At 35.0% G+C, this 25,265-nt stretch overlaps 1 protein-coding gene across 1 annotated transcript; it reads right to left on the reverse strand.

Annotated features, from left to right (window-relative positions):
• Positions 1–1,597: 1,597 nt before the first annotated feature.
• On the reverse strand, positions 1,598–24,664 carry si:ch1073-396h14.1 (disintegrin and metalloproteinase domain-containing protein 10). Its single transcript, XM_053512633.1, has 15 exons — positions 24,521–24,664; positions 23,203–23,350; positions 22,999–23,117; positions 22,174–22,329; positions 17,927–18,006; positions 16,635–16,757; positions 15,426–15,518; positions 15,127–15,295; positions 8,716–8,876; positions 6,737–6,908; positions 5,850–5,994; positions 5,408–5,591; positions 5,010–5,109; positions 3,675–3,895; positions 1,598–2,958 (listed from the first exon to the last, which is right to left on the reverse strand). The coding sequence occupies exons 1-15, from the start codon at positions 24,648–24,650 to the stop codon at positions 2,842–2,844; spliced, it is 2,118 nt and encodes a 705-aa protein (XP_053368608.1). The 5' UTR covers positions 24,651–24,664; the 3' UTR covers positions 1,598–2,841.
• Between the last annotated feature and the right edge of the window lie 601 nt (positions 24,665–25,265).

The raw sequence follows: 25,265 nt of genomic DNA on the forward strand, positions 1-25,265 counted from the left end.
TCCAACCTGTCTGCCAATTTTTATGAGTTTTTAAGCATCTCAAGAAACCCCAGAAAGCCCAAAAAGGTGGGAAACAATAGGGCTCTCTTTACACACTATGACAACATAGGGCTGATGTCATAGTGCTTGGGCCCTAAATATAAAATAAATTCATTTTGTTCAAGAGTTCAAAATTTTTCCAAAATAAAAAATCTTCTTCCTGAGGTGATTTGTGTAAAATGCAAAAATGCATGGTGATCATCTATGAGGCAAGATGGCTCAGGATGGATGTATTCCCAAATTGTAGCTTAGACTGTTTTGCTCATTCAAAACATTGATATAAATCTTTAGACAATTTTTATAACTCTACAGGTACAAGTATAAATGTCAGTGAGAAAACAAAATGTTACTCACTCATATTCTGATCTTATTTATTTATTCATGTGTTTTTATTTGGCCCTACTGTTCTGTTAATATTTTATCATCTATTAACACATTTAAATTTTTATTTAACAAACATTTAAACTTAGCTTAAAATGAAATAAACCACCAATTGTTTTTTGCAGGAAAACTTATAAAAGCTTCTCATAAGAGCTTATAACCCCACTGCTGTGCTCTGCTGCTAAACATAGCACTCAGAGAAGCTTTTGTTTAGTCATTTAGTTGTGTCAGGCTCTTCATGACTTCATGGATCATAGCATACCAGGCCTACCTAGATGCTGTCCATTGAGTTTTCTTGGCAGGGATACTGGAGTGGGTTGCCTCAATTAGCCTAATCTGTCTGACTCTGTACTGTGGGAAGAAACCGGAGGAAACCCAAAAAGCACAAGGAGAACATCCAAACTCCATGCACATAGACCCAACGCGGGAATCAAACGCAGGACCTGGAGGTGCAAGGCAACAGTACTAACCACTAAGGCACCATGCCTTCTCAGAGAAGCTTAGTCTTAAATGAAGTAGATAAGCTTCTAAACTTATAAACTAAAGGCATCAAAGGAATGAACTGAATAGTGTATTCCATTAAAATAGTTATTTTGTATAAGATTAGATATTAGGTTAAGCTCAATGTGATGCTGGAGTACATTATAAATCATATGTTATTTTAGATAAGGTATGTTGGGACAGTAGGTTAGGTTAAATTAGATATTAGCATATCTTAGATATTAGATTAAGTGTTAGATTTGATTTGTCTTTCTTGTTTTTGTTTTTGTGTTGTTTTTACTTGAAGGCACATAACATACTTTTTGGAATAATATGTTAATTATTTTCTGTAAACAAGAATAAGTATATTTCTTTACAAAGTATCCTAAACTTTAGAAGTTAAGGAATCTGGCTCTACCTTAAAAATTTTTAGCTGGTTAACTGATAACATAGAGTTATGCTAACCCAGAGAGAATCTCAGCAGAATCTCAATGTGTGATCTTTTGCAGTTTAAGACAATGGAAACCTTTTTTTTTTTTTTATAAGCAATGCATGGTATAAAAGGAAACATTGTGTATGCATCTATTAATATACAAAAATAATTAATAAATGAATATTACTTATGTATTACTTTAGTCAAATATAATTTATTGAATCATATTCTTATGAAGTCATCATATTTCAATATGAAGTCATATTCAATAAAAAAATACTACTTACATAGGACCATTATATGTTACTCTTAGTGTAATGAGAATATTAAGAGTACATACAATTTATAGTTATTAGCAATTCTAACACTTGAGAGATTTGTTTTTCTCTCTGTCAACACATTTTCCTCTGTCTATATTCAATCTTTTTTTTAACATTATAGAATTCTACTGTAATCAATATCTACAGTAATGTTTAATGCGTGTTTACAGTAAGAAGTGTACAACCATTTTTTTTAGACTACCACAACACCGTTAATAGTAAATTCCTGTAAAATAACTTAGAAAATATTCATTATAGTCTTTCATTAGTAAATAGACATTTTAGCTAATTTCCATGTCAAATGTTCCAGCAAAAGATTCTGATAGGTATGTTTGTTTGTCGGAAAACATTTCAATTCAATTTAGAGAAACTGGAATAATTATGTAAAAATAATTGCAACATTGTTTTTAAAAATGTCAAAAGGAATAACAGTAAAAATGCTAAAATAAAACAATGTATTAATCTAAAAAAAATGTATAATTATAGTGATAAGCTTATAATCAAGAGCTACTAAGATAAACAGTGGCAAAATCAATGGTTCACAGTCCTATATACTGTATCACAGACAAAAAAGTATGGAAAAACTTACATATATTTGCAACCAGCGCACGCCAAATAAATGAATTAAAAATGTGTGTAATCCTGTAATCCTGACAGTGTCAACTATATGTATTTTTCAATTAATTTTTTGTCAATTCAATTTTATTTATATAGCGCATTTAACAATGGTCATTGTCTCAAAGCATCCTACAAAATAAAAAGAAAATGTATGGAAGTGTGTATGATTGAGAAAAAAATGTGTTTAGATAACAATGAGATTGTCCCTGATGAGCAAGCCGGGGCCAACGGTGGTAAGGAAAAACTTCCTGAAATGGCAAGATGAAGAAACCTGGACCAGGTTCAACAGGAAACCCATCCTCATTTGGGTGATAACAGAGTATAAAGCACAATAGTAACTAACAGATTGTTGAAAAAAGTGTTAGCTTGCTTTTAAAACACTCATAAACAAAAAGTATAATGACGGAAAACTGAATATAAATAGAGAGTTGTAATGCAGTCAATGCATAATGAGAGTTACAAATATAAAAAATCAGTGCCTGTAATAAGCATGAGCGCAGTGCACAGAAACTCAGATATACTGTAAAACATACAGTATAAAACAGTAGAGGGTTTAGCATTTCAGCTCAGTTAAGGTGTTGCATCTTCCCTGTTGACACTCTCAAGTGTGTGTCCAAACAGACAAACAGTGCCCGCCATTACTGCTGAGACTCCCAGTATGCCCAGCAGTATCGCCCACCAGTGGGCCTGTCAAACACATCACAGCAGCAACATATTAATACGAAACTAAAAAGATTGGTTAAATTAGTGAAACTACCGTACAACACAAACTCCCAATTTTACTGACATTATTACTGCAGTCAAGTAACTAGGTACTTAAATATTTTTTTCATTAAAAAACTTTATAGAGTTTCAAATATCTCTATATTTCTCTAAAATCATACATTCCTGAGATAACTTTTTAGCATCAGAATAAATTCCTAGCTAGTTGTTATAGTCAAATTATTATGGTGTTATTATATTATGTTAGCCTATGTTTCTTGGTTCCTTGATGAAAGAAGCACAATGTTTTAATCATTAACTACAATCAATGATTTGAAATTGTATAGTGTAGTAAATTTTGTGGAAAATTTGTTGGTATATCACATTTTCTTTAAACTGCCCCGGCTGCTAATCTGGTATTTTGCCTTAACTTAACAGGGGTAGTTTAGTAAAAAAATCGAATTTGCAATTTACACAAACTATTGTTTGGGACCCAACAGAAAGTACTGAATGTGGTCCTGGCAAATGTTTATTTAGAGGAGAAAAATTGGTTCACTTTTCTTTAAAGAAAAAAAAAAGTTAAACATAAACTGTATCTTGGCTGATCAACTACACTTACAAAATGTTTACATTATAGTTCCAATCGATATATAAAAAAAGAAACACTGTGGACTAAAACAAACTTCTAAAACAAGTCAAACCTTCATCCAGTCTGCTAAGTCATCAAACTCGCGTAGGTTCAGGAAGGAGTTTTTCAGTCTGGCAATAGGACCGTCTGCATCCAACAGACGGCATGTCTGGAAGTGATCGCAGTAGCCCTGGTTTTTGTGGCACGGAGATCCAGGCACCAACGCCACACGCTGTCCCTTAAAATATGTTGAGAGTATGGTGGAAGTGGTGCTTGCACAGGTGTTGGGGTTTCCTAATCACAAAAGATGGCCTGATTAGTTATTAGTTTATTATTAGTAGTTATTAGTTTTAGAAATTAGTTATAGAGGGTAGAAAGTAGTTGAGTTAATTTAGTTCTTTACTGTTCTTAAGTACTGTAATACAGTTCTGGAAAAAAAAAGAGACCATTGCAAAATAATGAGTTTCTTATGTTTTTTTCTAACAGGTGCATGTATTGGTGAGATGAACAGTTTTCTTTTTTTAATTTTTGTTAATGTTAAGACAATATTTCTCCTAACTTCAAAATATAACTATTGTTATTCAGATTGTACAGTATATTTAATGACAACATCACAACATATCAAAATAACCCAAGATCATACAGTATTTAAACCATCATAATAACTCAAATAAAATAAAATGCAAATAATTGTGTTAATGCTTTAGTTAAATAACATAAAAAAATCAGTATTTAGTATAATAACCTTGATTTGCAATTAATTCTTTCATGCATTTTGGCTCTCCACCAGTCTTTTACGTTGCTGTGATAATTTTATATCACTCTTTTGGCATAAAACAAACACCTCAGCTTTGCTCGATGGTTTGTGACCATTTATCTTCATTTTGATGACATTCCAGAATTTTTCTGAAGTAAATTGAAGTGGTCTCCTGTGCTTTGGACAATTTATACTAAGTAGTATAAAAAAGCGTATTCTGTATGTATATACAAGAGCAAAACACTTTTCATTTTGGCTGTTTGTCTTTTACCTGGTAGATTTGCTCTCTTACGTTTTTCCTTTTTCAATACAAAATAATTTTATAATTAAATATATAATAAAAAAATACATTAAAAAAATGATTTTAAAAAGTTTTGGGATTTTGCATGCTTGAAAAAGAAGCAGGTGGTAAAAAATTTTCAGGGACTAATTCTCTTTAAGAACTGCAAAAATTGTACCTGAGACTATGTTTCAAGCAAAGAGTTGTCATGGCAATTTTTTCTTTTATTAGTTACTATTTGTATTATTCATTCCATTTCCACACAAAAATAGATGTTTATAAATACATGATAAAATGACCACCATGCACTTTTAGATTTATCAGAGAAACACCTCCATTTGCTAATGATGGAAAGATTGCAAATGGGTTACCTATCTGCTGGCAGCACATGTGACATTTTTCTTTCTTGTTTTCCCCCGGGCAGTCGCACTGCTCCAGGCCGTGTAGGACACAAAGGGAGCCTGAACATTCCTGTGCAATACATGCAAAACCAACAATATAAAATCACAAATTTCAGATTAGCTAGAATTTTTCAATCAATCAATCAACAGCTCCAATTTTTTTTACTTAGGCCATTAGAAGTCATTTATGAATCTGAAGAGTCATATGTTTAGAATTCACACTCTATTACAGCCCCATGTTTTTCACATAACCATATTTATCACCTTTCCTTTCCTCCATTCTTTTGGATTAAAAAAAATAATAATAAAGGATATGTTTTAAGGTCACACAGTTAAAATCTGGATACACAGAATGATGCTGCACACACCCCATTAAGACAAACCCGTGTGCCCAGATTGCACATTGTCATGTTTGGCTTGGCAGCAGGTTGAGGACATGAGGCAGAGGATCCTGTACACCTGCTTTTCACCCGACACTCAGATTCCTCCTCACAAAGTAGTCCAGGGGTTTTAAAGACACAACCAGAGCTGCAGCACATTCCCTGACTAGGACTGGAGAATGAAGAAACAGAGGACTTTTTCAGTTAGGTTGTATAAAAAAAAAATTCTTAGATTTTTTAAAACTGGAGTATTTTTAAAACCGAAAAGTTAAAATGTTTTGTCTATGCTATGGTATAGCATATCTGACTAGCATTAATCGGATATCTGTACCTGAGACAGTATAAAAAAACCCTGAAATCAATGCTACACAAAATACTACATAAAGGCTATGTACTGTATGTGTGGCTCAACCAGTGAGATGGAACCAGCCTGCATTGTTTGTTAGGTTTAAGACGACATTGAATTCCTGTTGGCTCCTTTGAACTGTAGCAGCATGGATCGCTTGCATTGTGTCCTACATCACATTCCTCTCCTTTCTCCAAAATCCGGTTTCCACAGATCGGCTGATCACTGACTGGCAGGTTACAAAACACACGCACGCATACACACGCACGCATGCACACACACACACACACACACACACACACACCAACATTATGTGATTTCTTTTTAAGCCAAGCATTTGTAGAGATTAAGTTCATTAAAAGAAAGCTTTTGTGGCCTATAACTGTATAACAAAAAAAGAAGAAAAAAGCAACAACAAATCAGAAAACAAAAATCAAAACACAACACAAATTCAGGAACACATGAGAAGGAACTGAAAACCAGACAGGGTATGTTTTCTAAATTCCCCCTTTAATTACTGAATTTGTTTGTTCATTTCTTTTTGAATTTGCTGTTATGTTTTGAAATTTGCCATCATGAATTAGACATTTAATATCTTTCTTTTAATTCATTTCGTTTGATGTTTAAATGCGCTGATGTTTTTGAGTTTGCTTTTTGTTTGCTGTTACGGTTCCAACTTTTTTTTTAATTTGTCTGTTGTGTTTTTGGTTTTGTTGTGTGTTTGACTTGCCTTCTGTGTTTTTTGTTTTTTTGTGTTTTTTTTCCACATAAATGTCAACCTTCTAATTGTAAACTAAGACATGTTCAAACAAACCATGAAGATCAGAATTGAGCCATGCATCATTGTTTAATTGTCAGACCTATAATAAGTTGAAACAATTGTAGTAGAACAGAATACATAGAAATACGAAGCAATGTTGCCCAGCCCTATTCTAGAAGCTTCCTCTGACTTCTTGAGGTCGATGTCTCACCCACGAAACATTTGTCCTTCTTGACCTGAAGCAAACGGCTCATGTGCCGGAGGCTGCACGGTGAGAAGCGGTCGCTGTTTTCCTTCACCTTATCTCCAGCATGTGGGAACATCAGGAAGTATCCTTTCCCTTCAGTGATTTCCAGACCACCACAATCTGTGCCTTCATCATGCTAACATACAAACACAGAGACACTAGAGCATGACTGAGTGTGTGTTGACTTTGACATGATATTATATCATGTTATACAGTATTCATGTACGTACATGTAAAATATAAAAGATTGCCTTGTATTAAAGTTTTGCCTTATATAAAAGTTTTCTTGTATTTTTTCTGTATAGTTTGAAAATAAATAAAAAAAACTTTGATCCTAAATACACCTTCCAAGAAGAGTTAAAGCTGCAAAGGGTGATATACACTACCGTTCAAAAGTTTTAGAACACTTGCAAATTTCTTTGTTTTTGTTTAGTGATTTATTTTCTACTTTCTACAACAATACTGGGAATTTCAAAACTATAAAATAAAACATGGAATTAGGTAATTATGTAACAACAACAAAAACAACAGTTGTTATTTTAAGACACAGAGGTCAGCCTTTCTGTAATAGTTCTTGCAAGAACAGTATTGTCAAGTGCATTTGCAAAATCCGTCAAGCTCCATAATGAAACTGGCTCTCATGAAGGCCATCCCAGGAGGCCGAGACCAAAACCTACCTCTGCTGCAGACGAGAAGTTTAGAGTTATCAGCTCTATCTCATTTAGAGTTATCAGCCTGAAAAATAACCAATTAACAGCACCTCAGATTAGAGGCGTTATGAGGTCTTTACAGGGCAGAAGTAGCAGAAACATCTCAATATTAACTGTTCAAAGGAGATTAATGCATTTTTTGGACGCCTTCAGCATTCCTTTACAATGTAGAAAGAAATTAAAATCAGGAACCATCATGGAGTTAGAAAGTGTTCTAAAACTTTTGAACGGTAGTGTATATATATATATATATATATATATATATATATATATATATATATATATATATATATATATATATATATATATATACTGATATATATATATACAGTATTAGGGCTGTGACTAGATAAAAAAAATTATCTAATTAATTAGAGGCTTTGTAATTAATTAATCGAAATTAATCGCATATAAATATTTGTCCTGAAAACAGTGAGAAGTAAGTTTTTTCATATGGATTTTTAGTATACCATTGAATAATGACCCTTCAACTCTATATGTTTAGCATTGAGGTGATATTTGAGGCTTGATGTGCTGCGGTGATATGCAAACTCCTTGTTGCATAGCTTGCACACAACCATGCTCTTATCAACGCTTCCATCCATTCGTTTTTTATAACAAAACTTCCCATCCACAGGGCCAACCAAAGTGGTCTCATCAGCTTCGTTGTCCATGTTTACTGTGGTTTGTTTTTGTCTGAACGCTAGTTGGTGCTCCAATATAATCGGTCCGCCGAAACTCATCCAGTGAGAAACGTTCCGTGGTGCAAAAATAAGTGCGATTAAAATGCGTTAAAAAACATTAACGCGTTATTTTTGTGTAATTAATTAATCTTAATTAACGTGTTAAAGCCCCGGCCCTAATATATATATATATATAAAGACTTTCTAACTTTTTACCTCTTAAACTGTCCTACATTTTGTGTAACATTAATCTGTAATTGAAAAGTATTTTTAAGTATTATTGTTATTATTACTTTTATTGGAGTTTATAAACAAACAAAAAAAAAACAGTTGACTGCATAAGAATTCACCTGTGTGTAATTAGTAAAGAATAAGGAATTGACACAGAACAACAGCTACTTTTATAAATCATAAATCATCCTTTCTACATTTTGTCCAAATCTCAATTAATCAAAAACAACTTTAATCACAAATACTGTAATGCCTAGTTTAACCTTAATTCATTTTAATAAAGACTGTGTTCTGTTAGTGGTGTTAGTTTTGGACTCACTGGGGCTCCCAGACTGTGACCAAGCTCATGAGCAAAGGTCAACTGGACAAACTTGGGCGAAAGATACTGTCCAAAGTTTTTCAGGGTAATCAGACCAGTGTTCAGGGTGGATATCTTGTTATCTTTGTGTATGGGTTTAGAACAAATCCCACCATTCTCTCCTACAGAGGAATGAAAAAAGAGGTATGAAAATGGTGACTGCATGACATTTACATGACATTCACACCTACAGTTAAACTCTAAAGTTGCACTAAATAATACAGTTTACGATGATCCACAATCCACCACCGATCATTCAGTGATATCCCTCCTGAGTGGGGATTTGGGACGCATCTAATGTGTAAATTCCAAAACTCCATATAATGTCTCTCTAGGCTGAAGTCACATTTATTTACTACATTGGTCTATAGACATGGAGGCCAGATAGTCTGTTATCATGGAAGACATGAGTTTTTATACTATAGAAATAAGCTCACTAAATGAGGCAGTCAGTCAGGGTAGCCAGGTCTTTGTGACCCAAGTGTGGTCCACACATCTGACCCTCCCAAATAGGACTTTACTTTAATTCTTTGTCATTTTGACAAATTATTGGAAAATATTTAATTAGGTCTGAATTAATAAAAGAAGGTCTGTGCCTGCCATGTGTGACAGAAAATGAGAGCAAAATGGATACAGCAGATATTATGTAGGTTTCAAGCAGCAAAAACAAGATGAACCTCAGAGGAGGACACCATGTCAGATCCCAGCACTGATGTGATAGTTACCCTTGACAGTCTTCCTGCTTCACTTTACCTCCCTGTACTGCCTTAAACAGCACTCCATCTCCCAGGCCTGCAGAGAGTGTCAACCTGTCCCTTGACGAGGTTGCTTTGACCCATTAGTGGACAAAGTCGCTCTGTCTCCTCACTCTGCCAGGGGTGTTGATTCCCTCCCCCTGCTTTACAGTGTACTTTCCTGCACACCTTGCATCATTAAGGACATTGCTCCCACTCTTCACAACAACTAGTGCACAATTCTCCTGACTCTTGACTTGTCTATGCAGTGGTCTTTTGTTAATAAAACCAATAAATACTGGGATATACTGTACATTAAAATTAACATAACATATACATGACTACAGAATTATATGTACCACAACTCTGAGAAAGTTTATATGAGGTATTGAAGGTAAAATGCATTCATGGCCTGCTTTACCCCCTTTCTCTACCCCCTTGGTCACCACTTCCAAAGTATTAATGAGACTTTGTACTAGTTGCCTAAGAGGATATCTGGGCAGCCTGTGAAAGTCCTTCTGTACCAACTCTTTCCTTGGAAAGTAGCAGGATCAGTTTTTCTGAGACCCATAAGAGCGGTTCACTTCATCTTTACCAAGTCAAGAGACACACAAACAAGATAGCGGCCTTCTGTACTTTCACATAAATCTGCTACAGATTTAGACAACAGTGTGTTCATAAAAAAAAAGGGGTGGTGGGAGGGGAGTTGATGACAAGCTGACATATTGTAAGGAGTACAAATTAGGACAATTCTTACTGCAAAAAATCTTACTGCAAAAAATATTATTTCTTCATTATCAATGACACCACAACTCGTTAAAATAAAGATTTGTTAGAGATAAATAATCAATAAAAATTCTCAATAATAGGATGGAATGCTGAAGGAGAGTTACTGGAACTACCCCACTGTTCGATTCATGTCAAATAATTGCACATCTTCCTGTAATGACCTACAGTACATTGTATCAGCTACTGTATGTACTGTATGGTCATTCCCTTAGCAGCACCTCTGCTTGTTATTCTCTTAAAGATTGTGACAAAAAAATGCAGCTCAACTGAAAAGCAAAAAGCATAATCTCTGTTGCCCTAAAGTTTTTGCAGTGCCAGAAAATCTTAAAATTGTTAATAAATTTCTTCCTAAAAACTATTTTAAAAAAGTGTTTATATTGAGAATTTGTCATGCAAGTCCTTCTGTTAAACAAAATTTATAGCATATCAGATTGAGCACATTATGATAAACCTGCACTACTGTGAGAAATGCTGAATTGGAGTTGCCAATTTGCTCGTGGTGTGTATATGTGTGTACTCTGCAATGGATTGGCACCCTGTCCAGGGTGTACCTCGCCTAGTGCCATAAGTCTCCTGGGATAGGCCCTAGGCCCCTCACGACCCTGAATACAGGATAAAGTGCTATAGATAACGAGAGTTGATCATTGTTCCACTGGAACTGTTAAACAGAATAAACATAACTAGTCTTCAACATGTTCAACTTAATCATCACTAAGTGTCTATAGTGGAAATATCTAGTGTCCTCATTTCCTTCTGACTCTCCAGCACTTTATATAGGAGGTCAGTCTTCATGTTTCTATTGTAAAATAATACTTTGTTATGCAAAATCTTTAACACTTTAAATTCCAGCCAGGACTGAGCTTTGCACAGGAAGAAGATTCTTTTTGAAGTTTTGATTGGATGTTTTTAGGTTTCCCAAGACATCTTCAAAATACTCTACTGTAACTGACATTGATTTTTATTGAGGGACATGATTTGGGTCTCTGTGACACTGATGCTGAGACCTATTCATTTTCTGATTTGGTTCATTCTATCTGTCTTCTTTTGAAGAGGGATGAGGTTTTGTGGAGAAGACTGTAAGGTCATCTAAAAAAAATCAAGATATTTAAGCTGTTTAAACAATGTCTACTGGACGCCCCTGTGCTTTTCAAATAAAATTTTACACATGATCCATCCAGCGGTGACCAAGAAGAAGATTGGAACGATTAAACACACCTGGGGCACCCCATCAACTTCACCATTGTGCCTTTTTGCAAAACAATAGTTCATTCATTGTTTTCAAAACACATTCCTATTAAACTTATATGATAGAGTGAAACTCCAGATCATCCAGAGCATTTTTATGCACTGTGAAATTACTTTTGGAAATAAATAAAGTTAATGGAAAGTCAAGCAATCCATTAGGGAATTGCTCTGAAATGTTTCTAAGAGCATAGATTTGGTCAATGCGCCAGCCTCTTTTTCAGCTTGTTTTTCTTTTAATTTAGTGCTGAGTGCTTCATCAATTCTCCAAGAAAGCTAAATTTTCAGCAAATTTAAAATAGTGTTATTCTACACCAATTGTTGCATAATTGGAGGTTGAAAGTCTTGAGAAGTTGATGAAAAGTTCATTTCAGTCACCTAGTGTGATGTCTCACTGTATCAAGGTTAGCGTTTAGTTATTCTGCATGTACTGTATCATGTCTATTCCAGATGCTTTGCCAATTCTTTGCTTCTTTCTATGAATCAGTGATTTTTTTTTAATGACATTGCCACAGCAGGAGGAAAGAAACCACAAGCTGTGCAGTTTTTCAACATTTTCTCCTAAGAGCATGCCAGGAGAGAAAAAAAAATTCAAAAGGTGAACCATTCCTTTTATATGAGACAAAGATGCATGTGGAATAGCTGCTCCACAACAGTCGGTGGATAAGCAAAGTGTTTCCACTCAATTTTATATCTAAATTTATATCTTAATGACTCACTACATGGTATGTAGTTATTTTTGGGAGACGTATATATAATACAGAATTAAAATATTCCAAAATATGTAAACACCCAAAACACCCAGACATTTCAAACAAACATGCTTTCTCTAGTGTTGCTATAAACCAGTTGTTGGTTTATAGCAACACTAGATTGTGTGGGTTCCAAGCATTACCCATAACAGCCCCCATTCCAACCCCCCATCATGTCGCTATCGCCTGGAAAAGGAGAAATAAGTCCCATACTCATATCAAAGCCATGAGGGGCCTTTGTTGTGGTAAACGCATTGTTCATGGGAGATCTCCGGGTTTGCATTCAAGTATCAAACCCAGAGTATTGCAGTTTACAAAGTACAAAACACAACTATTCTGTCATGTGGACCTGTGGATCACATGTTTGATCACTGAACCAGTCTGGAAAACATAATGACAAATTCACTGGATAAAAATAAGTTTACTGCAAGTTTTGTGCCTAACCCTATTCAACTGAGTATCTCACCATGGAGACTAATTCATCATAAAGAATGTGGTATGTGGTCATTCACTGTCTCCAGTTCAGATTTGGGAAAGGGGAGGCAGGGATGGTGGGTCAGGCCACATACCATTCTCAACACGTCACCACTTGTGATGACTCACACCCCTGTTTGCAACCAATCACTTATCATGCAGTGACAATGATAGCCTGAGCTGAAAATCACCTCCTGCTGAGACAACAAGACCACAAGACAAAGACTAAAACTAAAATGACATTCTCAGTGTAATCAGAATAAACAACTTAGTAAGGTCTGCACAGAACAATAATTTTTACTAATTTATTAAAATGAACAATGCATTCCAGGATATGCATAGTTGATATAAAAGGATACAGGATATAAAAATATTGCACATTAATGCACAAAAAAAAAGCTAAATGTGAAAAAAAAATCAAGATGCTTAAGTGGTCTTAAACCACATCTTAAAAGTACTTTAAAAAATCATGTTCACAGTAATAATTTTTTGGCTCAATCAAAACCATTATAATTTGATTGCTAAAGAATACCCTGTCCCTGACAGGAAACACGCCCCATTTGTAAATAACAAATAATCTAAATAAACAGTGCCAAAGTTTAAGTTATAACTTAAATCCTAACAGACTTAAATGGTTTAGATGGATCATCCATTTTTTGTTTTTTATTCTTTTCTATCTCTGCTTTTTTCATGTTTGTGCAACCTTCTGTTCTGAAAAATGAAGCCAACGCAGAGGTGCCAACATGCGCAGTTCCTCAAATGTTCACTGGGAGCGATCAACAAAAGTGTGTCAATACCCATAACCTGTCATGTTAAAATGTGCAAATTTACAACAGTTTTGGTCTCAACAGCTATATTATCTATTTATAACACATAGATGGGTTCCAAACAACAACCAATCTGCTCTTATTTGCCCATTTATGGATTAACAAGGTTTAGGCAGTGTCAGCTCCTGCAAAGGTTGAGCTTTAAAACAACTCTTCAAAAAACCTATGGGTGATGTCACAGAGGGTTTATTTAGTTCTTTTTAGATTCTCTATTATTTTATGTTATATTTATGGCCCCCAGAACTGTTGGACAGATCAGATATATGGATGCATGAAATTAAAATAAAGTGGGAGGTTAAAAGGAACTGAGAATCTCAAGTCCTGACATGTTCTTTATGAGGAATGTTAATAAGCGTGATGGCCTCCTAAATACAAAAACAGAATGCTCATAAAGATATTGTCTGAACTGTGAGAAGGCAGACAGCGGTCCAGTCACAGCAAAACAGATCAAGTTCCATTATATGGAACATATGGTTAATGTTTTTAATGATGTCGCATGAGCAGAATAGTTCTGTAATTAGTTATGTAAGACGTCTATATGGGTTGGTTCTCTGAATTTTGTATCACGACCACTTTTTTCCTAGAAAGCCCATTATCACACTAGATTGCAAGAGGAAATATTTAGAAAGGTGGAAGATATTATCAGCTTCCAGTATTTCAATATGATGTCATCTCAGGAACAACTATGAACAAAAGACACATTCCAAAACATTTTTTTACACTGAACCCTAATCAGAATCTGTAAGCTGGAGCAATTTTAGAGTATGGAATTCTCCCACCACAATGGCTTTTAAAGTTAGTAGAAAGTTAGGTTAAAAGCATTATATTAATGGATAAGGTGTGCATTTATGTTACTTTTAACAACTTGAGCATACTCAGGCAAATAATAAAATATCAAGCAATTTTTCTGTAGTCAAAATCTGTTCTGCTAAATCAAAATGATTATAAATCTTGTTAAAAACTCAAGTGATTAAAAGCTGCAACAACCTCTTAGTTGTTATGATATCATAAGCACTAACCATCACTTCCTGCATGTAAATAGCTTGAATACAGATTGCATCTAAAACGCATAAAAACAGAGATTTACAGTGTTTAAGATCTATATAAATCAGGAGCTGTCCATATTATCTGCAAAGGGCCCATGTGGCTGGAGTTGTTCATAGCATAGGTGCACTTGATAGCTGATTAAAAAAGTGCAATCAGGTGTGGTTCCTCCCTGATTGGAATGGCAGCCTGGTTAGTTATACCAGCACTCTGCAGATAAGACTGAATACCCTGATATAAACATGTTTTTTTATTATTATTATTATTATTATTATTATTATTATTATTATTAATAGATTTTCTTTAACTAGGCAAAAAAAAAAAAAAAATCATGTAAACACAATCAGAGTAGTTGAAATGCTGTTGGGGAAAAAAAATCAGATTGAATTTCCCTCTTGGTAAAACTGCTGATTTTTTATACTTAAATGCCATATGCCAAAAAATGTGGGGCATTGTTGTGAAAAAATCCAAAAATATCACAATGCTTTTAAAAAATTGAAGACATCTGACCTGATTTCCCCTCCCAGGCCAGACCAAGAACTCCGGTAAAATCACGACTAGTCAGCAGGTAGGACAGGCAGTAGTTTCCCCAGTTCATCTCTGAATAAAGACTCAGCAGCTTCTCAGGGCCAATGAACGGCTTCTGCAGCGGGTCATCTGGGTTTTGTTCTGAAATGAACTGAAAACAATGCTCTGTGTGCTTGTTGCTATGACTATTGGACTTTTCAAAACAGTTGCTGTCGCATATTGAACAAAGTAGCTTATGTGCATTTTTAAGAACAAAATAGAAAAATGAGAAGAACTCTTACACTCATCGATTTCACCTTGAAGTCAATTACTTCGATCCCGTCAAATTCGGCCTTGTGAAATATGTCATTTGCTGCTTTCATGTATGAGGCCACCTGTAAATCCATGGGTGGAGTTCAAATACAGGTGGAGAAAGTATGTTAGAGAAAGATTAGACAAACAGTGAATCAACAAATAATGTCTATAAGGATAGAGGACATTTGATAACAATTATAGTCAAAATTGTATTTTTTTACAGGCCTAGTTGGATTTAATGTTGTGAAAAATCCATGAGATAAGTTCAAGTTACGATATCACCCAAGCTATAGCAGCATTAAACATTTGTTCCCTTAACCATTTCTCTTTTGTTTCTCTTTTAAAATTTAAATAAACGATAAAAATACAGATTGAAAAAATAACTAAAAAACAGAAGTAAAATATTTAATACTGTCTTCTTCTGTCACAAGTAAAAGCTTTCCCACTGGAAATCAATTGAATTACAAAAAGAACATCCTGATTGCAGTAGATTGCAGTACAACCAGTAATTAAACACCTAAAACTCTTCATACAATATATAATAGATTTTCCTGATGATACAAAAGACTAGGGTCAGTTGTGTAAGGTCATTTGGTAAAATGTAAGCATAATAGTCTAAATAATTGCTGCGGTGCTGTAACAGACCTGTGACGGATGATAACAAACAATTGGAGTACAGATTGAGTTAGTGAGTGGGCTCTAAGCCCATGAATGAACTTTTATCTTTATCTGATGTTATTAGAATAGAAAATCCTTACATAACTTCCAAACCAAAAATAATACACGGATAAGTGACCTCATGTGGTGTGTAAATCTGCGTAGTGTTCCCAATCCATCATGGAGCTGGGGTCTTATCTTTAGCATACAAACATCACATGATGTCCGATTTTTGTGTGATTTCGTTGAAAGAACGCTGTGTTCCCAGAAACACAAGGATGTGGGGGTTAATGAACTTGGCAGAACATGAGAGAGAACTTAAAAGAAGTTTATTTTCTCCACCCACCACTTCCAGGTGTGCTGACATTTAAACAATAAGGAAAGCACTTTTATATAGTAAGGTGAGAAGAAATGTATACAAGAATATATAAATACCATAAAATACTCCAGTTTTAACTGGAAGAACAATGTATGGCTAGAAACCTGAGTTTACAATATCAAGGTTGAATGACCTGTGCGTATTGGATTTTTAGATTCACCTGGGCAACGACGGCCTCGATGCTGCCAAACTGCTGATAAAACAAATAGTCCACATGCAGATGGATGAGGCAGCTAGTCTTCGATTGGTCTACTGTGCGTTTTGACCTGGCCACTGGGTTATCCTGTGGGTAGCAGGACACACAAATAAAAGTATCGTTTTTGTTTTTTGCAGAGGGGTTATTATTAGACAAGCAGGGCAAGGGAATTGTCCACATCTGTTTAAACGATAATTGAAAATCATCATAAATACAGTGGAATTTTCAGGTGGCCTGACATGAGCATTTGTTATTGTGAGTAAAATACTCCATAAACAATAGCTTTTATACAGTGGAATGACCGCATTGGCCATTCATAAACAATAACTGCTGTTAAAGTCATTAGCAGCTGAGATCTAAACTACCACTTCATGCAAATGGTTTGCATGCAGGTGTGACAATATTTTGCGATTGAAATCTGAAAACTTTACAAATCATATGTGAAGTATAGATAAAAAAAAAAATTAAAGCTGATAACCAACCTCATTTTCTAATTCCATTTAGTGCTAACACAGTGTACATCCTTTGGTCAAACAAACATTTTTAGGTTTTCAGTTTCGATTATATTTCTAATGACCCCCAAAAAAAGGAAAAGTCATAAAAATCATAATAAATCTACATAATTTTTTTTATGAACAGGAAAAAAACTCTACAGAGCTTATTAACAAAATAAATTGTATAGAATGGTTTATGGTCAAAACCTCTAAATGCTTTAAATGATGTACAGGAACCCTATAATTCTTTACTGGCATTAAAGGAACAGGAAGCTCAGTCTTTTTAGTAGATTTTGTTATTTTGATACTTAGACAGTGTGGGTTTTACAGTGTATTCAGCATTCAGAACTCTCAAAGAGTAAAAGTTTAAACAGTATCATACTCTCATTATGATTATCATGCTTTTTTTTTTTTAAACCTACAAGATCTTAGCAATAATGGGAAAGGAATCTCCCACTGGAGACATAAAAAATGGGACAAAAAGGGGACAACAGTTTCTAAAATCACATCAGCTGCTGAAAAGAGAAAGGTATGGTAGAAAATGCATTCTGCTCATTTCCACAAAAAAAACCCCACTCCTATTTCATTGCTGAGGCTTGTGAGTTTAGGTCCATACTGTATCTTTATTGAAGTATTACTTTTTGATGACATTAAACTGATAATGTGCCTATAAAAAGCATTCTGGATGGAAATGAAGTCGGTGGAGTAAAACAGGGACTGCGTGTGTTTATACGTGTGCATGAGAGTGTCATCATGTCTGACCTGTATAAAGTTTTGGAAGAGACTCTGCAGTCGGTTCGTACCACAAAAACCAGCACGGTCACCCTCCACGGGAACATCAGCTGCAAAAACACCACTCATGTTTAAGTTAACTGCCAAGTAAACGAAGACCATGATTTTTTAAATGAGAAGTTTTTCTGGTTGTCACATTCTGCAAAGATCAAAAAAGTTTACAAATATGATGCTAGGATGCAGTACTGTTGTTCATTAAAATAGGTTCAGTTTTGTTATAATACCGGTATGATTTTCCTAGAAGATAATGATGGAGAACATACAACAAAATTTATAGTCTCACATTTTTAAACACCCTTCACCCCATTATGTGCTTTAAAAATCTTATTCCAGATTTAGTCCTCCATGTACTGATGAGTTCAGATAACCACTGACAATAGACCAGGAAATGAGCAGCACCCTGTATAGACTTAAAGATATTATCTGTTCATCTCTATGTAATAGCTCAGTCTTGGGTAATATTGCAGCATACTTAATTTTAAATGGCCTGGTATTTACCATTTTACTTTGTCCATATGTCAAATAAAACAAAACCATATTACACCATATATTAAAATGTTATAGTGTTACGATTGTGCTCATATTTAGACAATAGATCTATATGAATAAAAGAAAGGTTTTGTCTGTAAATTGGTCAGAACTTGCTCTTTAATAATAACATTATGTTTCATAAATTGAAGGACCAGAAACCAGGCTCAGACAAATTTCTATCTGTATGTCAGTCTGTATGTATAGAATTTAATGAAACTTTGTATACTATAAAGTTTAGAAACACCAGACTTGTTCAGGACCTGGTAGTCGCATTGCAGGTTGCGCATGTCTCAATATTAAGTAGTCCCATTATGGTTTTTATGGCATTTTGAATTCCCTAATTTTTCTAACATTTTTTTATTGTATTTTTAATTGTTTTTTGTCCCTACACTGATACAACTGTGTTCCATGTCATGAGTGTTGTTTTCTGGCTTCCAGATTCTGCTGGATAAAAGTGGAAAGTGTGCCAGCACTGATTTATTATCTGGGGTTTCTAAATTATAGAGATCTCGAGGTGCATTGGTGAAAAGCTCTGGCTTTTTTGAGAAATGTTTCTGCTCTGAGCATGCAGACACTGATTGCAGTGATATCCTGACATGGACTGAGCTTCAGTCCTGGAATGTGCTTTGTTGAAATTTCTTTGAAATCTGTTAAAAAATTATGATGGACATTGTAGATAATACTGTAGATCAACTTTACACTGATGACAAACATTTTAATGGACTTCAACCTGTTATGTATTATCTAATACTACATCAGTGCTTATTGAGAAATTAGTGATTATAAAGTCTGATTATGACTAGTCCATCTACAAAAGAGAAAGCCAAATATTCAGCCGTAATCAGGTTTAGGATTTCACAAGAACAAGTAAAGACATTTATTAACATTTCATCAATGTTGTTTGCACACAATTTACAAAATAAAAAAAAAACATTGATATTTTCCTTGCTCACCAGAGATTATTTAATCATTGAACTTTATTTTCTGTAAACGTTTCTTTAAACGTGCCAGTCCGTCACAGTGGTAGAGTTGTAGGTGACTCCTACTTGACATGACAATAAGACCTATGACTTAGCTTTGACATTGTGACTTTGCTTGGATTTAATCCCTTTGTCATGACAATTCTTGATACATTTTTAAAACCAAAAAGGAAAATTATATGTTAAAAAATTTGCAATAAAGTAACTATTCTTCTGACCAAGCACCTGTTAAATTTCAGTAATGTTCTAAGGCCAATGTTCCATTTCAACAACAAATCAACATGTACTAGACAATGACAAAGTTATTTCCCAAAGACAGGCACATGCAGGAGCTATGCTTAGAAAGAGCGCAGCTTTTTCCTTTCCAATTACACCTAATTTCATGGGGAAACAAAAGTGAAAAAAAAAATGTTTTCTTGTCAAGCATTTCTAATATTATAATAAAATAATATAATATTTAAACACTTAGTTTTCTGGTAAAGTAAAGAAACTGGATATTTATTATACACTCTAGGTTCAGCAGAATACAGCTTTCCATATATAGAATGTAACGAAGCATTGGTATAATATTATGTCTTATTTATGATACACATTACACATATGGAGATCTGCGATTAATGGCCTTTAACTGTTAATTATAGCAGTGTAGCAGTAGATGTTTTATAGTTCTAATAGTTTTAAATGGACAAAACCTTGCTTAAACCATTTCATATCATTAAAGCATCCTGGTATGACAGGCTAGGAGTTGACAGAGCAGCAATGTTTCTTTTCTGGCTGACTATCAAAATAGAGAACCGGTGTGATCAGATCTTGCTACCCTGTTGTACAGCAATCAGCCAAAAGAAGTCTGGACTGTTCTAAGATCTGCCAGAGCATGAAAGGATGAAGGTTACTCTCAGTCACTGACGCATTTGACAAAAATGACTTCCAGACTGTAGATTAAAGCTAGATGCCTCTGCAGGAGTGGAGTGGATCAGGACACACCTAGTCACTGTCTGAATGTCTGGGGGGAAAAGAGCCATTTTGCAGAATGGCCTTTATGTTTGAAACACTGACAAGATAATTTGTAGAATGAGGATTTAAATTCAAATGATAATATGGCTTTTGGTAATCTAAAACTAGAATGGTATTGTTTAAAGCAAACAAAAGAAGGAATTGTCAGGAAGTGATGAAAGAAAGAAAGAAAGAAAATCATAGCCAACAAATGACTGACTCAGAGAAAAATAAAGCAGTGATGTTAAACTACTATAAACATCATCATCTATACCGCCTTATCCTGTCTACAGGGACCTAGAGTCTATCCCGGGAGACTTCGGGCACGTGATAGAGTACACTCTGGACAGGGTGCTAGTCCATCCCATAGTTTCATCCAATTAACCCTAACCCATGCACACAGACCGTGAAGCAGTAATCGGACCCTGAGGTGCAAGGCAGCAGTGATAAACACTAAGCCACCCTGGCGCCTCACTATAGACATCTGCAATTTAATTAACTCATGCTACTGTATAATACATTTATTAGACAGAGTCTAAGTAAAGTACCGAAGTAGAGAGAAGAAATATGATTAGAGTTTGTCTCAGTGAACTCATTGACAGTGATTCTAAGGCAGCAGTGTGTAAAACCACACAGTTTCAGCAGCTAGTGTGATCAAGTTGTGTACCTTTGATATGTGAAACAAACGTGGCAAGTTTCTGCACCCAAGGGATGTTTCTATGTTCAAGCCCAGTTCAAGGACAGTGTAGATTAAATTCAGTATCATGTGCTCTTAGCAAGAGGTGGTCTATAAAGTTATACATTAAACTTTAGGCTTAATGGACATGCTGCAGATGATTAAAGCACTAGATGTGTATATTTTTACTGAATGTATAAGTAACTAGCCCAAGCCTGGGAAATTCTCATTGGTAATGTAACCTACAAAAAAATCATGGTGGTGTGACCAATCACATGACTGTGTACGACCATCAAAGCTCACATGGGCTAGTTATTGTTTACCTTCAGATATACAGTATTACAGAGTTAAATTTTAACTTAAACACACACTGAAGAAGGGGAATCTAACATAAACACACACACACACACACACACATACACACGCACGCACGCACGCACGCACACACACACACACTTTTTGTCCTGAGTATTTTCACTGACAATTATTAGTAATTAAATAACAACACAAAGAAAACTTGAATCTATAAATACTATCTATAAACTCAGTAAATTTGGTGCTGTATGATATACCTATAGCTATCCTTGTAAAAACATTTTACAACCCACAAACATCTACAAACATAATTGCTTAACCAAGTTTGAGGGCAAGTATTTCCTTTATATACTGTAAGTATAACAGCACATCTCAACTACACAATCTTAGCTCCCTGACAATAAATACAAACCTAAACTGCTATAATGCTCATGTGTACAAAGTGATAAAGTGTACAGAATTGTTAATTTTCACTAAATATAGTTAATCTGTGAAGTCTGAGCTAAAGTTTTTGAAAAAAAAATCAAAGTCCGGCAGCATCAACATGTTTCAAGTAGTGGTGTACATATACAAAAATTTGATCATGATCATTTGCATAACACAATGTTCTACATTTTGTGAATTAATTAGTTGTTGGAACACTGGTGATCAATGATTGAATGTTGGGAACAGTAGCAATCATTGATTAATCATCTAAAGCCAATGATCAGTTCATCACTTACCAATATCATCCTCATGGTAGATGACAGAGTGATTATCTGTTGACTCAGATGTGTATCTCTGCATGGATTCTATGTAAAAGGTCCCATTGGAGGTTTTGATTGAGCCTTCAAACTGGCCATTGAATACTGATCCTTGGCATGAAGATCCAACCTCATCTATGTGTTAATGCACAACAAAAGGGGTTGTTAAGATTTGGATATTAGGTTGATGATGTATTATTTAAGTCAAACAAATTAAGGTACAGATGGAGAAAATCATAGGAGAACAATTAAAGAAGAAGACAAAACATGCAGATGGTAAACTATGGAGTAAGAATGAGGATATTTTACTAGCCCCTTTTATTCTATAAATTATAGCCCTTTTTATTAATTCCTCAGTGGCAACATGTATCTGATGAAATCTACAGTGCCTTGAAAAAGCTTTTATACCCCTTAAACTTTTCCATATTTTGTCACGTTACAACCACAAATGTAAATGTATTTTACACCAACACAAAGTGTCACATAATTGTAAAGTGGAAGTAAAATGATTAATGATTAAATTTTTTCTTTACTTCTTTACAAATAAATATCTGAAAGGTGTGGTGTGGATTTGTATACAGCCCCTACAATACTAAAAGTAAAACCACTTTTTGCTGCAATTACAGCTGCAAGTCTTTTGGGCTATGTCTCTACCAGCTTTGCACATCAAGGTTTAGGGTTAATTTTTTTGCGTCATTTTTGGTGCCATTAATAGTTTGCAAAGAAAGCTAACTATATTAGTCATGTTCACTCAACAGAGGCACAAATTATATTCTAAAAACACTTATGAATCCTTTGCTATACCTTCTAGCACTCCTGCATATATGTGAGAGAGGTCGCCTCTCCATGATTGGTTGCCGGACAAGACCTTGAAATCTTCTGCAAATCCTTCAAAGTCTGGCTTCAGTCGTAAACGGAAAACCCTAAGATAAGCCGACACTTTATGAAACAGGTTATGAATCAGCATTCAGCAGGAGTTGAGGTGGTGTCATGGGAAAGAGGACTTACTTCATAAAAGCTTCAAAGTCCAGATTCAGCACCTGGGTTTCTGGATCGAGGTGACGCCTTACACGCTGATGTTGCTGCAATAATGCGCTTCTGTCATATGAGAGGCTCTCGTAGTACCTTAGGGTCTGCTGGATATTCCTGAAGTCCTCTAAAATTAGACAATTATCATTGTGTTCTCAATTAAAACAAACCAGAGCAGCTTTGTAAACAAGGTGCGTTTGGAAATAATTCTTGCACGAAAAATCTGTCACATGCCAAAGCAAGAGCGTCGATATACATCGTGAGTTAATACTGAGTAACTGTTAGTTTTTCTAACAATGTGATTAGAAACATTGTTTCAATGTGTTAGTTTTTCTGAACAATGAATCTGATTATTTTCCTGTAACAGTCTTGTTTTTCTTTCCCTGTCAACAGTGTAAATTTCTCCTTCTTACAAATTACATTTTATCTGTTCAAACAGTGGTTACATTAATAATGCGTTCCTGTTATCACTTACATTATAAAATTCGATTCGATAAAATCTCGAAATTATGTGGACACTTGATTATCACATCCTTTTGTGGTTCTTCCCCAAACTGTGGCCACAAATTTGAAGGTATATAGTTGTCCACAGTGTCTTCATATACTGCAGTATCACAAGTTCTATTAGTTGAAACTAGGGGATCCCAACCTGTTCCAGCATGACAAAGTGAGCTACATGAAGAAATGGTTTGCCAAGGCTTGTATAAGCTGTGGAATGAACTGGAACACTGACTATGCTAAAGGGCCTGACTAAAGGCCAACATGAATGCCCGATCTTACTAGCACTCTTGTGGCCGATTGGATAAATCCAGTAGGATGTGCATGTGTTCACAAACTTCTGGCTCTATAGTGCATAAACTCTGATTGCCTTACCAGCTTTTTTCTCCCTCTCTGGAATTAAATAACACAAGAAAAACCCACAATTTGTCATGTAAATGAAAGAGTGAACTGTCATAATGATCATGTTAGAAAACGTAAAATTCTTCTTTTTTTATTATTGATCCTGAAAAAAATGTCCAATATAGTATAACCCTGTGATTCTAATTACAGTTTAAGGGACAAAAGTGACCACATTTCAACCAGTCAGAATCCAGAATTTAATAGAAGTGTGGTATAAATATGTACTACAAAATACAAAATAAGGTAAATAACAGAAAACCATCTAACAACATATCTGTGGAAGGCGTGCTCAGACAGGACATACTGTGCTAACTGCTGCAGTTTGGACCAGGGCCCTTCCAGCAACTGTACAATCAGTATCATATGTGACTATGTAATTAAAGCCAAGCTGTCGTACCTGCACAGTGTCCTGTTAAAACAATCCAAAAGATCACCACACAGATCTTCAGCGTGTTCAGACCTTCAGCGTCCATGTTGATATCTCGGTTTCGAGTAATCGCCTGTGAATGTGACAAGAAAGAATGCATATATCTCCACAAGCCTAAGCAACACACACGCAGACAGATTCAGACATGCTGATGACATTATGGCAGGATCTCATCCTGCTGTTCCAAATATCTCATGATACCACTTTGGGAGAAGACCCCATTTGACACTTCTGTCCCAAGAGATCAAACATAATTAATCCAAAGTTCTGTTCAGACCCTTAACCTCAAACCCAGAGTGTAAAAAGAAACAAATGATGTGTGAACAAACTGCGTGGAAATACCACCCCATTCACAGCATATCAAAAATTACATTTACAATAAAAAGAAAGAAAGAAAGAAAAAAGAAAGAAGGATGAAAAGAAAATAATAATAAAAAGCTACGGGATTGTAGAAAAATCTGACTTAACAGCCAAACCAAAATGAATGCAATAGTGGCCATAACTTTTTTCTTTCTATTAAGTGACATTTGTCATTCAAATTGCACATGTTGGAAGAGTAACTCTTCCTCTATACAAAGGTACTGCTGCCCCTTCTATCACAAGCGAAGCATTTGCACCATTTGCACTCAACTCTCGAACCCTCTTTGAAAATCCTCTTTGTTGCAGTTGAGCGTCTCCCACTGTGTGGTTTGTCTTCAGTGCTGGTTTCCCCTTC

The sequence above is a fragment of the Clarias gariepinus genome, chromosome 15 (assembly GCF_024256425.1).
Source record: "Clarias gariepinus isolate MV-2021 ecotype Netherlands chromosome 15, CGAR_prim_01v2, whole genome shotgun sequence".
Classification (NCBI taxonomy): Eukaryota; Metazoa; Chordata; class Actinopteri; order Siluriformes; family Clariidae; genus Clarias; species Clarias gariepinus.

Excerpts from the sequence above, each read along its gene's own strand:
- si:ch1073-396h14.1 (XM_053512633.1), bottom strand. The coding sequence starts at position 24,650 with ATGCATTCTTTCTTGTCACATTCACAGGCGATTACTCGAAACCGAGAT. Across the intron at positions 5,995-6,736 it reads GAAGGACAAATGTTTCGTGG|TCAGTGATCAGCCGATCTGT; the intron begins GTGAGACATCGA and ends GTAACCTGCCAG. Across the intron at positions 3,896-5,009 it reads CATGTGCTGCCAGCAGATAG|GAAACCCCAACACCTGTGCA; the intron begins GTAACCCATTTG and ends TTTTGTGATTAG.